At 44.5% G+C, this 16,372-nt stretch overlaps 1 protein-coding gene across 11 annotated transcripts in view; it reads left to right on the forward strand.

Moving 5' to 3' along the window:
• Window positions 1-16,372, forward strand: part of ARHGEF10L (Rho guanine nucleotide exchange factor 10 like) — a 552,090-nt gene that overhangs the window by 419,867 nt on the left and 115,851 nt on the right. For all 11 annotated transcript variants that reach the window (XM_069240675.1, XM_069240678.1, XM_069240680.1 and 8 more), the window contains one exon: window positions 1,562-1,662. In XM_069240675.1, the coding sequence (XP_069096776.1) occupies window positions 1,562-1,662 (101 nt within the window). The remainder of the gene's footprint in view (window positions 1-1,561; window positions 1,663-16,372) is intronic.

Raw genomic sequence — 16,372 nt, forward strand, 5'->3', positions numbered from 1 at the left:
GCCTGCATCCTACACTGGACAAAAGTTTTTTTTAAGTCAGGCTTTTTCAGTGGCAGCTCTTCACCTCTGAAACTCTTTGCCGAGGATAGCGGCACAGTCCATCTTTATAGCCTTTCAGGGAAGCATTAACGACGTTGCTCAGCACCTTCTTTATTATCGCTGCCATTTTGGTCATGTTTTACTCTTTTATTGCTGGCGTGACTAGCGTCCCTCTACCCTTGGGGCCTGAGAAATGCTTAAACTAAAGCGAATAAAAGATACAGACATATTCAAGTGTGCTTCTAATATTGTTAGTAACTCTTACCAAGGGTGCTCCACGGCTCAAGCGTCCTGTCTATAATTCTAAGTTCATGCTCCACAGTGCTGTCTGACTTGAACGATGCAGCTGTGGGGGTGGTTTTGAAAGCTATATCTTACTGACTGCACCACGCAGGTGGTGTGTACCCACTACGGAAATATATCAAATTAAAAATCAAATCATTAGCCCTAAAAACCTGTGGCGGGGAGGATGAACCACTGTGCTGTCTTGCCACTGGGCCTTGAGCGTTTTGTACCAATGGACTGCTGACAGCCACATGTGAATGCAGCTAATGATGTCATGCAAGTATCCATAGGACTGCTGGTGACGTGCGTTTGCATCCGTTTTCTATTTGCATTATTGCCAGCCTTGGGATCTGTAAATTTATGTCGAATACTAGTGCCAAGAACTTTTCTGTCCGAGGCCTGGTCATAAGTATGTTTGAATTAAAAAGCAAGGAGACATAACATTTTATTAAAACGTATGCATTTGATGCCCTGATGACGTACACTCCAGGAAATAGAGACTTACATTTAAAGTGAAGTGTTGATGGCGTGTACATGCATGGACGGGTTATGACATCTACATTTTTGACGGGGGCTGGTGACCCGTACACGAGTGTTACAGGTCTGGTGATACATAAATGCCTCTTGGGAGACTGGTAATGTATAGATTTCTATTGCTGGTCTGGTGGCATAACTATTTGTATCCAGGGTGCGGTAAAACGTGTATTCGAGAGGCTAGTGATATGTATTGCCACCTAACTCGCTGGCCTAGCCATGATTAAAACACACTTATTGAAAACAGCAAACAGTCACAAAAACCTCTCGTCTGATACAGTTTACATGATTACTCAGACTCCGGTCTGAGGTGGGATCTGTGATAATCAAGTTTGGAAGATAGTGCTGTGAAGCCACACTGATGGCAGAGCTTGGGCTATGAGTTTAATATATTGTATGATTCAGTGTTGTCTAAGTTTGAAAGGGATGGTGGTGACATGAACTTTTACATCAGGGACTATTACCACGCGCGCCCTAGGGGCTTATTATGTGAAAAATTGATGTGATTCTACCTTCTATACAACTGAGCTGCCGTTAATTTGGGATTTTGTAAGCACCCATGAATGCTCTGCCACTCCTGCAGCTTGATATATGTGACTGTTTGATGTTGAAGATCATCTCTCCTGTTATTCTTCCCGTCTCTCCCCACCATGCTTGTTTCGCTTCACCCCTCACCCACGCTTTCCAATCTCCCCACTCACAGGTCAGGACATCCCATCAGTGTGACAGTGGTCTTCATCACACCCAGCCCACTCAGCAAGATCTCTTGGGTGAATCGCCTGCACTTAGCCAAGATTGCACAGAGTGAGTATGCAGCAAGAGGCATTGGCATGAGGTGTTTGAGAGTATTTTAGATGGACACTTATTTCACATTATATTTGTTCCGAGCAGCGAGAAAAGATGCCAATGATTTGGGGGGGGGGGGGATGGTAGTTGGGCGATGCCAATGGGTCTTGCTTTGTTTTGGCTCCCATTTTTTCTGCATGCTGCGACAGTCCTCCAGTGTAAGTCACCAGTGACAGTGGTGGTGGTTAAGGGCATGACTTGTGGCCACCCTTTTAGCCTGCATGTGTATACTGCATTGTTAACCACCCGGGTTGCTGCTACATGGACTTGTTCATTGCTAGTTCGATTGTGCCAATAGCTCTGCTGTTTTAATGTCTTACTCGGTGGTAGCAACTCCACTGCTGCTCAGCCAGTTGATTTGGAGACCCCTTCCTCTACTCTTAATGGGCATGACCCTCCTGCACCTTGTATGACATGACTCAGGAACCCAACTGCTCTTCACACCCAACAATACCACTACACACCCTTTGTTCATTTACATCCTCAGTTAGCTTTACTCAAACAGAATGTACTACATAGAGGACTTACAACCTCATGTGCACAACCCAGCAGTGAAGCCTTATAGTTAGCACAGTGCTGCATAAACATACCACAGCCTCCTCAAACCCAATCCTGCATCAAAGCTGCCTTCCTGGATTGAGCAATAGGCCAACAAACACTCCGCTAAAAAAGGGGAAAAAACAAGTCCTTTGCCCCCCCCATCCAATCACACAAGACACTGAAGACATCTGTGTCTGCATCAGAAGTATTCTACTTAATCGATACAGGCAATGATTTAACTAAACCTTGAGGAACTTTCTTTACTTGTAAAATGTTTCGCCTTTTTGATCCTAGATCCACTCCCTAATCTATGATATAACTGGGGTACACATTCCTTCCTGACAGTAGCTTTGGGGATTTGTGCTAATCCTTTACCTGCAGAATGGATGGGCCAAGTCTCAATGTTGATTGATCTTATATTAGTTTTAGGTGTTAATTAATACTTTCCAATTGGAAGCTTACATCTTTTACGTCTTTTGAAAAATGGTGGAACCTACTTTGTTTTACTCGGCGTGCTGATAATGTACTGTATGTTAAATCATATGGTTGCACTCGCTCTAGACATATATGGGATGCTTTTGATGTCTACTTGCAAAAAAGTGAACCTCCATAAATACATTGTTTCGACTGTCTAATTAACCCCCTGTAAAGGGTTTGCATGATGGGGTTTTGAATTCCATGCTCTTTGAGGATGATAACTGACTTAATTATGTGAAATATGTGTATCCTATTCCTCTTTCTTTCTTTGCTCCTCTTCTTCCCTATTTGCAGAGATTTTTCTTGTTCTTCTAATTTTCTTGTTTCTTTTGCACCATGTCATGTTATGCAATCTACCCTTTATTGCTGAATATTACCTAATATTATTACTTTCTATTTGTTCATGTATTCTTAATTCAGTGCTTTGTAAGCACATATTAGTTGATGTCCTTTACTATGGCTTCTTCAGTCCTGAGACGCTATAGAATATGGGATGTAATGTATGGCATAGTTTTTCTTTATCTTGAAATTCAATACAAAAATCTGAAAAATAAACAACTAAACTATATTTACTAATATATTTAATCAAATGACAGAGATCCCCAAGCCCTGTGGAAGGGCTCACTGATAAAGAAGTTGAAATGGGGTTGTACTAATTTCAGATGGTGCCAATAAATGCCGATAATAAATTGAAGCATATAGGCCTTCTGGAGACTAGCTCTCACAATCTGTCCCAAGCACTAACTTTGAAATTCAACCTCCCCCACCTGCACGTGCAGGCTACCAGAGAAACCCTTGTTGGACCCCAATGCAGTGCTGGCTTCTGTCAAGACCAATATGCCAGGTGAAGCCGTGTGACAAGCTCCTAAGACTTTTTCACTTATTAAATGTTTGCTCTGCAGTTAAAAATAAAATTGACATTTCTGAGGTAGTCATAGCAGTGGTGACAAGGGCAAGGAAAGCCTTTATGCATGGGCAGGGAAGGCTGCTCGATTTTGGGTGACAAAATAATGACGGCTGTCACTGCAGGAATGAGAAATGTAGTATCAGGGTACATTGAGTTTACTTTTTTTCTCTTGTGTATTTATACATTTAATTTAAAAATAAGTTTTAAAAAACCCTGATTGGTTGCTCACATCCTCAGAGCTAGTCAGAGGAAGGTGCTAGTCCTTTTTTCATGCAATGCAATGGTCGATGCATCTTTAAAACCACTTTTAAAATGCATTTTGTTGGGAGGGGGTGGTTGTAATTTACAATTCCTATCTCACTGCATCATTACTGTGTGCTTTTAACACTACAAGAGCTTTTTTACAAGATTTTCAAGTTAAAATCTGTCACGTAGTGCAGGGGCGGTTCGTGGCAGCGGGTTGAGCAGGGGGAGAAGAGAAATTACTCGTAATTAAAAAAAAAAAAGTACCGGAATGCACCACCACCACCACCGCGCAGCTTATCTGTCCTTCACCACAGGCACAGGCTCCCTGCCTGCCCTGCAGCCAGTCTGAACACTGCTGTTATGCTGCTGGCAGCATGAAAGTAGCGTTCAGGTTGGTTGGAGCACCCAGCCAGGGCGCTCCCAGACAGACTGGGAGAGTCTGCCCGCTCTCTCCAACCCGGCACTGTGTTGCCGGTTTGGACAGAGCTTAGTGCACATGTATGTTTGGCTGGCCTGAGATGGCCAGCCAAACGTACATGCACACTGAAGGGGAGTGCTGAGCACTCCCCTTTCTGTGCTCGTCACGGCTTGTGGCCCCACCCCTTCTACAATAAAACGATAATAAACACAGTTTATTATAGTTTTCTTGTAGAACTTTGGCAGCTGCTGCTTTTTTGAGGGGGGCGCGCTCCTCTACCCTAACGAAGGAGCCACCCCTGACAAAGTGTGAGGGAAAACAGTTCTCCATTCTGAGTTCTGAAACTCAGCATGATATACAGATTGTAAATTGCATGAATTGTATATACTGTACCCTGCTCTTTTCGAATTTACAGAAGGTGCACCACAAACTACATACGACTTTTAATGAGACCTATAGTGAGGTAAGTTTGAGACTACGTGTCACCCTATATTATATGGGCCACAGGTATTTAAAAGGTATTTCATTAACAGCATGCCAAAGACTGCATCTCTCGTTTGAAGTATTAATAGGGAGAGCCAAGCCAAGGGTCTGGCTTGGATCTTTGAGCCCATGCATGAGCCGAGCCCTGAAAATATTTGCTATGTAAATCATGCAACAAAAATCAAGTAACATATGATAAAGTTTCTTCAGAATTCAAAAACATATGGAAGCTTTGATATTAATAATAGTGATAATTTTGTACAACTGTTAGTCTAAAGTGCTTTTAATGGCTATAATGAAGGAATTTGGTGGAATAAAATATTTAAGATTGTACAATTTATGTGTGGAGACCACAATTTATCCAAGTTTTCTGGCTTCACTTTGTACAAATCAGAGAGAAATGCATAGCTATTTGTCTTTCCTTATGTTAAGGCTTTGTTTTATCCTCTTAGTTAATTTTTCTGCAGTTTTTAAATACAGCATGAACTCATCGGATGCCTGAGCACTTTACATGAGCACCAGTTGCATTACACACGTTCACATGCATTGTTTATAGGCATCGGTAGATTAAGTGATTTGATCAGAATCAAAGGATGTGGAGTCGATGCCGAGATTTGAACCTGGATCCACAGTTGGCAACTATGTTATAATGCCAGATCCTAGGTAGATAGAGAGAGGGAGACAGACAGAAACCCCATAAGAGGTCAGCTTGTTAAGGGCTCGAGGTTCCAACAAGACCTCAAGCTGAGCCGGAGCCAGGCTTCAGACTCAAGCCTGGCGCGAGCTTTTAATGGCTCGCTCACCTCTACAGGAAGATGCAGGATTCTTTTATCCAGTTCATGGATACCTAAAGTGCTCTGACATAAGGTGACCAAGCAAATTTAGCACGTCCTGGTTTTCAGGGAGGGTCAACTGAACAGAGGAAGGCAAGTTTTGTGTGTTTTTCAAGGCATTACTAACTAGTAGCTCTTAACAGGAAGCAATTTAATATACACTCATAATACTGGGTAAAAAAATTACAGTTAATTTATTCCCTCGGTGTCTCATTGTCTTTATTTCTCTGTTGATGAGCGATATTCTCTGCCCCTGGGTGCTTCTAAAATTGAAGTCCTTCTATTACCAAAGAAAGCAGTTTTCAAAATCTGGTCACCCTACTTTGACACCCATTGTTCTAGTTTGCACTAAAGAACCTGCAAAACAAATACATATATTCGGTGTAACTCTGCTTATTAAACTATGCATGGTATATCCATACTAAGGAGATTCGATTAAAAAAAAAATATATATATAAAACCTGTATTCCAGAGGGGCACACTCGGAGGAATTCAGGGAGGCTTGGTAGGCCCATCTCTGAGGCCGACCTCTCTGGCGCCCGTTTCATCTGTATCTCCCTGCCGCTGCTGAGAGCCTTAATGGAAAAGAATGCTTTAAATCATCACAGGGAAGGTGCATTTTAATGCTGCTCCGCCTCAGAGGCCCGGGGATTGCATTCCACCGCTTTAACCATTTGTTTTTATCTGGCACGCCAGAGGGAAGAGCGCTCCAGCTCGTTTGAAGAGGAAAAGTGTATTAAAATCGAATGCGAAGAAAATAGCTACGAACTCGCGCTTTCTCTCGGTCTCTCTCTTTCAGACACGCGGTCACACACACACATCCTATCTCATTCGCACACATTTATTCTCTTTGTCATTGTTTCACACTGCGAGACGGTTTCTGACACTCACAATCTTTCCCTAACACACCCCCAACACACTTTCACACAAACTATCATATTCTGCCTTACTCGCACTTGCAGATACTTCTATATACTAAAATTGTCGCACACGTGCTCGTAGCATCACACACACCCAGCCCCACACTCCCGATGTTATGCACTATCTCTGATACACACATCATCTCCACAGATTGACAGAGGGCTGTCTTGCTTTCTCTCTTGCTCATACACTCCCACTCCCTATAACTCTCGCATTCCCTCTTTCACTCTCACAATCCGAGGAGAGGCTACTGGCAAGCAGAAGGGGCAGGATTGTGCCCGGGTAAAGGGGAATTAAAAATAATTAAAAAAAAAAACACTTACCTTGACGCCGTGCACCACACCGCTCCTCCATCTCCTGGCTGCAGGCATAGGCTCCCAGCCTACCCTGCAGCCTATGCTGACGCTGCTCAAAGCAGCATCAGGATTGGCTGGGAGCGCCCAGCCAGGGTGCTCCCAGGCAGACTGGGAGCTTGTGCAGGCTCTCTCCAGCCTGGCAACTGTGTTGCTGGGCTGGAGAGAGCCTACTACGCATGTTTGTTTGGCCGGCCAAACACACATGCGCTCTGAGGGGGAATGCTATGCACTCCCCCTCACTACTCGTCACTTCCTTGGCCCCACCCTTTTACCAAAAACCGATAATAAACTGTGTTGTGGGTAAACACAATTTATTATCGTTTTTTAGTAAAAAAGGTTTGCGGCTGCCGCTGCTGAGTGTGGGGTATCGCTTCTCCGCACTAATGGAGGAGCTGCCCCTGCACAATTCCTCTTTCACCCTCACATACACTTGCTTTCTGTTTCAACCTCGCGCTCACATATGCACTCTTTCATAATGACACTGCCCATTCTGAGGACATACAGATCGCCCCTCCGACCGCTTCAATATGCCTGTATGGATTTTCTCTTGCAACTTTACACACTACAAACAGAATCTGTGCTGAGGGGCCTGTGAAGGGCAGTATTTGGGAGATTGAGAGGGAGGACCTGCAGCACATAAGGTGTCCTGTTGAATCCCAAGTCTTCAGTGTTGCCAGTAAGGGGAAATTGGCAGATAAAGAAGGACTTAACCAGAGGACGACATCCAATCTCCACACCATTTACTACAGCCCAGCCAGTTGGGCGATTGGCAGATTCTATGCCCACAAACATTGCAATGCTGCCACACTTTTACTCTGTAATACACACTCTCTTCCTAGGGTGACCAAATGACCTGGATTTTCATAGACCTCCGGTTTTTGGGACAACGGTCAAGTCATCTTGCACAGAAGAATTGAAACTGTACTCTTCTTTTCACAGGCACTTCTGAAGTTTGAAATAAACTAAGCATTTGATTTGTTTCTTTCTGGTAGCACAAAAGGGATTGGGCTGCATACTCCTAGCAGAGGGGAGGCAAAGTGGGGAGAAGGGCCTGGGGGCTCAGAGTGGAGGTCCTGCCATAGCTAATCACAGCAAATGGTATGTAATTATGCAAACGTAGCCTTGTGAATGTGTGTGTATGTATACTGTATATACACATTTACAGCACCTGAGAGAAGTAAAACTAAAGGAATTATTTCTATTTTTATGTCTGGCCTGTCACGGTTTTTCCTTCTCAAAATCTGGTCACCTTATCTCTCCCTTTCTCGTCTGCTGCCTTCTCTGCCCACAGTCCCTCTCAAATAGTCCTGCACACTTATATTCAGTCTTGAAATCACACGTTTTGGACTTTCTCTTATTTTCTCTCTCTCTCACACACACATGCGCTATATATATATATATATGTATATGCACTTAAAAAAACAAAGGGTACAGGGATGGTATAGTATAGTTAGGTCCTGAATTTACTTACACAAAACCAAGAAAATTCAGCAGTTATTGTTAGTTATTTCAAGTAACTATAACTCATGGCCTAAAGTAACTATAACTCGCACCCTCTCCTTGCACTGTTTTTTATTCAATAATTTGACTGCTAATCTTTCAGTGATATTTCTATTGATGTTATAAAAGTTGTCATCAGTGCTGTAATATCTGGGGTAATTAGCAGTGCATGGCAAGGGCGCGAGTTATAAGTACTTACAATAACTCCAACTATAATTGTTGAATTTCTCTGGTTTTGTGCAAGTAAATTCAGAACCTAACTATAACGTCCCTTTAATCTTTGGTTTTTAAGTGAATTTCTATGGTTATTTAAATTCTATTTCCTAACTACAACATCCCTGTAACCTTTGTTTTTTTCCAGTGAATTTCTATGTTTTTTAAATGTAAAGTATTCTAATAAGTATATGTTAATTCAGACACCACTGTGCATGGCCGTTGGCCGTTTGTGGTGGGGGTTGGCAGCAAGGCCTTTGTCCACCCCTTTATAACCACCCTGTCCTGCGCTACTCACTATCAAAGGCCGTTGCCTGCAGGAGTTGGTAACAACACCTGTCTTTCTGAGTTTGAAAATAGGTGTGAGAGGGTGTCTGGGTGTGAGAGTATCTCTGTGAGTGGGTGAGTGAGTGTCTGTATGGGTCTGTGAGTAGTTGTGTGAGTCTGAGTGGGGTTGTGAAGGGGGTGCGTGAGTGTCTGAGTGGGTCTGTGAGTGGGTGCGTGAGTCTCTAAGTGGGACTGCAAGTGGATGCATGAGTGTTTCAGTAAGTTTGTGAGTGGGTACCTGAGTCTGAGTGGGTCTGTGAGTGGGTGCATGAGCCTGAGTGGGTCTGAGTGTGGGTGCATGAATACCTGAGAGGGTCTGTGAGTAAATGTGTGAATGTCTGAGTGGGTCTGTGAGTGGCTGCATGAGTGTCTGAGGGGGTGCATGAGTGTCTGAGTGCGCCTGTGAATGGGTGTGTGAGTGTCTGTGTGAGTGTGTCAGTAGTTGTGTGAGTGACTCGGTCACAAAGGACCCTCGCCTGCCCTTTTATCTAACAAGAATCCACAGCTTTGCACAAAATATCTACCCTAGTGGGGTTCTTTCTGCCTCCTTGGGTAAATGTCCAGTATGTAGTCTACACCACAGCTGTGTAATGGAGCACAAGAAAATGTCACCAGTGACCTTATGTGTGTTTTGGAAACATGATTGTGTCTTTCTCTAGAATTCTGTGATAACATGAATCCTCCTATGAGGGGGCAACAAGACTAGAAAGATGTAAATCTGTACCAAATCAGGGACCTTACTCTAATCTATATGATGTAAGTGCTTCTTTTTTTGTGGAGATGTCCCCATATTCCTTGGCATCAAGAATGTGCCACCAAAATTGGAGGGAAGCTCAGTGGGGGACCTTTGGTAAGCTGTCCATCATTCTGGCTAAAGGACGGGAAGACATACGCAAACAACTAAAGTGGACAGTGCGGGGCCAAGCAGGTGCAGCTTCAAGGTCATTTGCCCATTTGCATACTCATAGCAATTTAAAAGGAGAACCATGAACTCTGTGGAAGGGGGGCAGTGTGCCCCCCCCTTCCCTTGCCGACTTTGCCCCCGGGGACCCCATCCCTGGGTCCCAGCCATAAACAAATAGAGGAGGGGGTCTGAATGGTCCGGGGACCACATCCCTGGGGCCTGGCCTCCATTCAATATGGGAAGGGGCGTTCCCCCTCCCCAGGCTGATCTCGGGCCTAGGGACACCATCCCCTGGGGCCCGGCCATTTCTCCTGGGTGCTACCCCAGGCCCCAGTGTGGAATGGGTATGCAGGGGGAGCCTGAATGCCCCACAGTCCCAGCCTGTTCCCTGCGGGAGGCAGCATTGCTCTTGCACACAGGGAGCTGCTAAACTTGCAGCTGTCTGTGTGCAATAACAATAGTTCAATCTCTTTCCATGCACACATCTCTGCAGGCAGGGAAAGAGATGAATCCTCACCTTCCAGTGGATGAGAGCACTTTGACAGCTCTCGCCCGCTGGAACAGAAGTGTTTGCTCTACGTCCCAGGGGTGGACATCCCGGGACATAGCAGGAGTCGGCCCTGGGAGGTGGCGGTCCCCAGGGACATTATTGGCTCCACAAGGGGTATGCATGGCCCCCCCAACCTTTAATATAGCTCTGGGGAGGTGGTGGTCTCCGGGGGGTTTGCAACAGACCTCTTTCATTGCTTTATTTTAGCCACCGGGAAATGACAGAACCCAGGGCTGTGGGGGCAGCCACACAGCCCCCACTTAATTTGAATAAATGGCCTAGGGGAGGTGACGGTCCCAGTGCTGCTGGGGATGTTCGGGACCCCCTCATTAATTTCATATTTAGCCCCGGGAAGGTGACATCCCTCGGGCTGTGGGGGAGGCCATATGTGCCTCCCCTATTACAAATTACTTGTTTGCCCCAGGGAGGTGGTGGTCCCTGGGGCTTTGAAAAAACCTAGTTGTGGGGCCCTGGGCGCCCACCTCCTTTTTTTCTCCCTCCAGTGCCCCTGGCCCACCCTGGGGCAAAGAAAAGGAAAAGCGCTAGAGACCATGCTTATTTAAAAAACAAATCTCAGAAAAATCAGCGGATCCATCCATGGATTTTTCCAATTTTTTTTTGTTTAAATCCTTTTTAGCCTGTCTGGGACTCCTAGACCAAGGTCAGTGGCTCAGGGTGACCATACCCTGACCCCTTTTCCATTTTTTAAAATCTTTTTTTGTGGACTCACCTGAAACCCAGTTCCAAGAAGGCTGCCAAAACTTCCTTGTTGAATTGTTGCCAGCAAATCAGATATCAGCACTGGGATAGTTGGATCTGTGGAAGATCCACATCCCTAGCTATCTATATTTATGTTTAAACTCTAAAATCTCAAAAGCTAGTGAAAGGTTTTACACCAAATCACAAAACGCACACTTCCATGACTGAGAGCAAGGTTTCTGCTAGATTTGGTGTAATTCCGTCTAGCGATTCGGGCTGTAGTTGTGTTTAAAATTGGGGAAAAATAAATTTTGGGACCTTCCTTTTTCACGGCTTGATGGGTCACCCCAAAGCTTTCAAGACAGCAGCAGAACCGGCTGAAGTATAAGTTTTGAAAATTTTGTGAAGATTCGGCAAGCGGCGCCTAGGTTATTGGCAAAACAAAAAATGCTCTGCCAATGGAAAGTAGGTCACTAACTATAACTACCTACCAGTGACTGGCAGTAGGTGTATATGTATGTGTGCACATGTATACACAGACATATATATAAACCTACATCTCGGTGTGTGTCTCTGTGAGTGGGTGTGTGATAGTCTGAGTGGTTCTGTGAGTGGGTGCATGACTGTCTAAGTGGGTGTGGGAGCGCATGTGTGTATAGACACACACTCTCTTCTCTCTTCTCTCTCTCTCCCTCCCTCCCTCCCTCCCCAGTAGGTAGTTATAGTTAAGACCTAGTATGCACATAGGAAGAGCATTTTTTGTTTTGCCAATAACTTAGGCGCTGCTCGCTGAATCTTCACAAAATTTAAAAAACTTATACTTCAGCCAGTTCAGCTGCTGTCTTGAAAGTTTTGGGATGAGCCGTCAAACAGGGGCAGAGAAAAAGGGGGGAGGTCCCAAAACCTATTTTCCCCAGAGTAATTTCCATTGGGATTTTAAACACAACTATAGTTGGAACTACAACAAGTTTGTCAGAAAGCTAAAATATATATATATATATATATATATATATATATATATATATATATATCTATACACACACACACACACACACATACATACATTCAGGGCAGATTTAAGACAGTGCGAGCGGTGCGGCCGCACCAGGTGCTCACCTGGATTGGTGGACACTAACCTCGGTGGGGGCACTGTTAAGCAATGACTTGCGATTTGAATGCACTTGATGAAAAGTTCCTTGAGCGTCCAGCTTTCAGGAAGCAATTAAAATGTCAAGATACCTCTTGTGATTAACGTCCCCGCCAGGGAGAGAGGCGGGAGTTTGTCTAGTGGCAGCTTTGACTCGTCATAGAGTAGTGTAGAGGGTTGATATGCTTGCTGCAAAGAACAGAAGTATATTTTATATGGATAGCTGAGCGGATTAATAAAGCCAGCCTTTACAGGCGCATTAAAACAAATGAATGTATGTGAAACAAGGGTTATTGAAAGGTGAGGGGCACATTTTCCGGGTGGTAGTGAGTGAATCCGAGTAGGGTGTCATGGGGGGCGCCAAAAAAAGACTGTCACATAGGGGGCCACCAGCGCTAAAGCCAGCCCTGCATACATACACACACCCAAATTGTGATACAAAAGAGACACCACACAATCGAAACACCCGACGGGAGCCGGAAGTTCTCTGTGGCTTCCTTATTACAAGAACCCGGTAGCACTTCAAGGTGAAAATAAATAAAAGGTAGTACCCATTGTGCCAAGCCAAGGATATCCAAAGAAAGAGAGACATGCAAATTAAGACTGCATATTTTTTACGTAAGTTTGATGCTAATGTGTCTAGTCGGGTACTCCGTCTGCAGCCCTTCTCTTTTCTGCTGAGAAGATTCCTTGTACTCAGGGTTGCCTTTGTCTTGTCCAAGAGCAGCCCCTTCCATGTACTCTGGGCATATTGGATATTTTAATCTAAATTGACCTTCATTTTTTTAAACAAATTTGTGCAGGTGCTTCCCAGTGCTCTGCACCCACGCTTATGTGTCAAGACCAGCAATTATTTCATACAGGCTACCACATGGTGGCGCTGCCTGTAGTTTTTAGAAGAGCGCATCAGCAGCTCATTTAACACTTCAATATACATCAAAATAACAATACCGCGCCCAGGCAATTTTAAGGGTTTAGGTAAAATGGGATACTTTAAATTGTCACATTCATTGCAGTATGATGGTTAGCATGTAACAGTGGCACTGCATTTGGCATCACTAACAGGGTGTGCAAACTACATTGGCCTTCTGTGAAATATCCTGGACCTTGAGAATTATTTGCACAGTTCAGTGTAATTTCATGAGCATTTTGTAATCTGTATGAGAATCCTGCCGCACGTGCAAGGCAGAAACATACCGGTCATTCTTTAGAGGTGCCCTGATCTCCACACAGACTGTGCCTCTTCAAAGGGTGGTAAACGGGACGTAATGCTACCGCCGCCCCAGTAGCCTCTGCGGTCATTCAGCCCAAGGTCTAACAATATCTGCAAGATCTGGGATTCTGAGGGGCCCCTCACCACATTCTGCAAGTGGCCCAACATTTTGTATTACGCCACTGGTGGTGGGGCCGGGGCAAAGCTGGCCACATATTTACCTCTTTCCCAGGAGGTCTGGGCTCGCCTCCAAATAAAATCTCTGGTGTACGTGACATACATGACGCTTTGCTTAAAACGTGTAGGAAAGGGAGAAAACATTTATTCCAAATCATTTTTTAAATTACTATATTGGTGTGATAAAAAACAAATTACCTCTGTAAATGACAAGAACTTCCACAAGTGAGTCTTGTTGATTTAAGGTAGTTCTAATTGCAAAAATTGTAAGAGTAGGGGTGTTGCGGCATGCTCCGCTCTTCTGGCAGAGCTAACGGAGTTTTGGGATCGCAGAGCAGGGAGTTGCCCAAAAAACTCCGTTAGGCCTGCCAGTGGAGTGGAGCTCACCTGGTGCGCACTGCAGCCCAGTTGAGCTGCACAGCGCAAGTGCAGACAGTCTGTGCTTGCGCCTGGCAGCCCATAACTGGGCTGCAGTGCACACTGGAACAGAGGAGGAGGCAGCCGCTGCAGAGGAGGACCCCTGGAAAGACCCAGTTAAGTCCTCTACTACTCTCCCCTCCTCTTTTTTTAGGTCGTTGTTTGTGCAAACTGGTGCACAAACAATCTGTCCTGTGTGAATACCTGGCAGCTTTCACTGCCATTCAGGCCCTGGCCTGAATTCAGGGCAGGGCCATAGGCAGCGAAAGCCTCTTGTGCAGACAGGCCAGTGCACAAGAAGCCTGAAATGGCAGTTTTTACTGCCAAGGCCCCCTCCTGTATGTGCTCGATCTCGGAAGCGCAAAGTAGGGTCGGGCCTGGCTGACCAGTCCTGACCCTGGTTAGTGCTCCACAGGTCACAGTACTCCGCCTCCATGGAATTCTATTGAGTTTTTTTTTTTTAACTCAGTGGAATTCCGAGGAGTCGAACTCCACGAACTCTGCCCAGGCCTAATCAAGAGTCAAATCATCTTTATTAGTCTAATGAAACCCATAAAAGCACAGATTAAAAAAGTTCACAAATGAGAATAACAAGCATAAAAAGAGATTAAAAAAAAGTATTAAAAGAAGTCACAGCCCCATACAAAGGCAGCCACATTCATTGGGCATAATTCATTACAAGGCCCCCATATCTATTTCTAATTCTCATCGCACAACGAACAAAGTTGGCCACTGCAACACAATATTCTAAATTACACAGTTTTTGCAATAAGATAAACTCCTGTCTGTGGGATCTAATCTTGGACAAACGTACAATTGGGGTCAAAAAGCACTTCCAGGGATGGGAGTATAAATGACAAAAAAACATAGTGCTTTGTTTTGAGGTATTATCGCAAGGACAAGTTGGCAATATTGTGTTCCGGCAGACATGCTTGGGAAAGGCCACTATTAAGTGTAATGAGTTAAATGAGTTAAAGCAAAACCTCGTAAAATAAAAACTACAATTGGTGTTAAAAATTGATGGTGAATAAAATTCACTGCCCAGCGATGTTTCAATCAGATTGTAATTAGTACTAATACCAAGTTTGCCAAAATTTGCCTGCTGAAGGGTTCTCTGAACACCTCTTTCACCCAAGCCACTGCATCACGCTTATTATAATCAGATTACAAAATATCTCTGGGAGACCTAAATCTCTTTATCCCTCTTTAATATAGTTAATCCACGGGATCGCCAGAGCATAATCCTGGAAGTCAATTTTACAATACACCTTTTGAAAGTGAGCCTCCCAATTTATGCCAGATTATAATCCAAAGTAGTAGGGGGCCCATTTTAACCGTCTCCTCCATGGGGGGAAAAATCCACGTCAGAATGACACATAAATGAGGGGTACACCGGGTGCTGACCTCAGGGGAGCACTGTGTTTAGCAATTACTTACGAAACTTGAGATTTAAATGCACCTACTGAAACGTTCCTTGTGCGTTTAGCCTTCAAGAAACAATTAAATTGTGATTTATGTTCCTGTTAGAAAGAGAGATCGAAGTTTTGCCTAGAGGGACCAACATAAAGTAGCATAGAGGGTTAATATGCCTGCTACAAAAACAGAACTATGGGGCATATTTAAGAAAAGTGGCGCTGCATACAGTGCAGCACCACTTTTCTTGCACCCCTTACTTCCCCCAATGCCACTATGTGTGTGTCATATTTAAAATACGGCGCACCCTGGTGGTAGTTAGGGGACTAGCGTCAGAATTTTTTACGCTAGTCCGGCGCTTTGCAGGATTAGCGTCAACATTTTTCACGCTAATCTTGCAAAGCATCCAGAGGCCCATTGTAACCAATGGAAGCCTCCTTTTAATGCCTGCTGGGAGCAGGCATTAAAAGTGCCGGGAAAAAATGACGCAAAGAAATCTGACAGATTTCTTTGCGTCATTTCTTTGCCCCCCCCCTCCTAACGGGGGATGCGCCCTTTGGATACATTATGCCTGGCGCAGGCATAATATAGCGTAAAGGGTTACAAAGGGGCACAATGCATGCATTGCGCCTCTTTGTAAATATGGCAGAGCGTTTTTGGCCTTCTAATGCCACATTAAAAATGTGTAAAAAAATGACTATAATGTGGCGTTAGAATGGCACTAGGGGCTCTTGAATATGCCCCTGCACCACTTTTCTTGCGCCCCTTAGCGCTCCCCTAAGGCCACCATGTGTGCGCTGTATTTAAAATATGGTGCAACATGGCGGTAGTTAAGGGACTATTTTCAGAATTTTTGTCGCTAGTCCTGCGCTTTGCAGGATTAGCGTAAACATTTTTGATGTTAACCCTGCAAAGCACCCAGAGGCC

This window comes from Pleurodeles waltl, chromosome 6 (assembly GCF_031143425.1).
Source record: "Pleurodeles waltl isolate 20211129_DDA chromosome 6, aPleWal1.hap1.20221129, whole genome shotgun sequence".
Lineage (NCBI taxonomy): Eukaryota > Metazoa > Chordata > Amphibia > Caudata > Salamandridae > Pleurodeles > Pleurodeles waltl.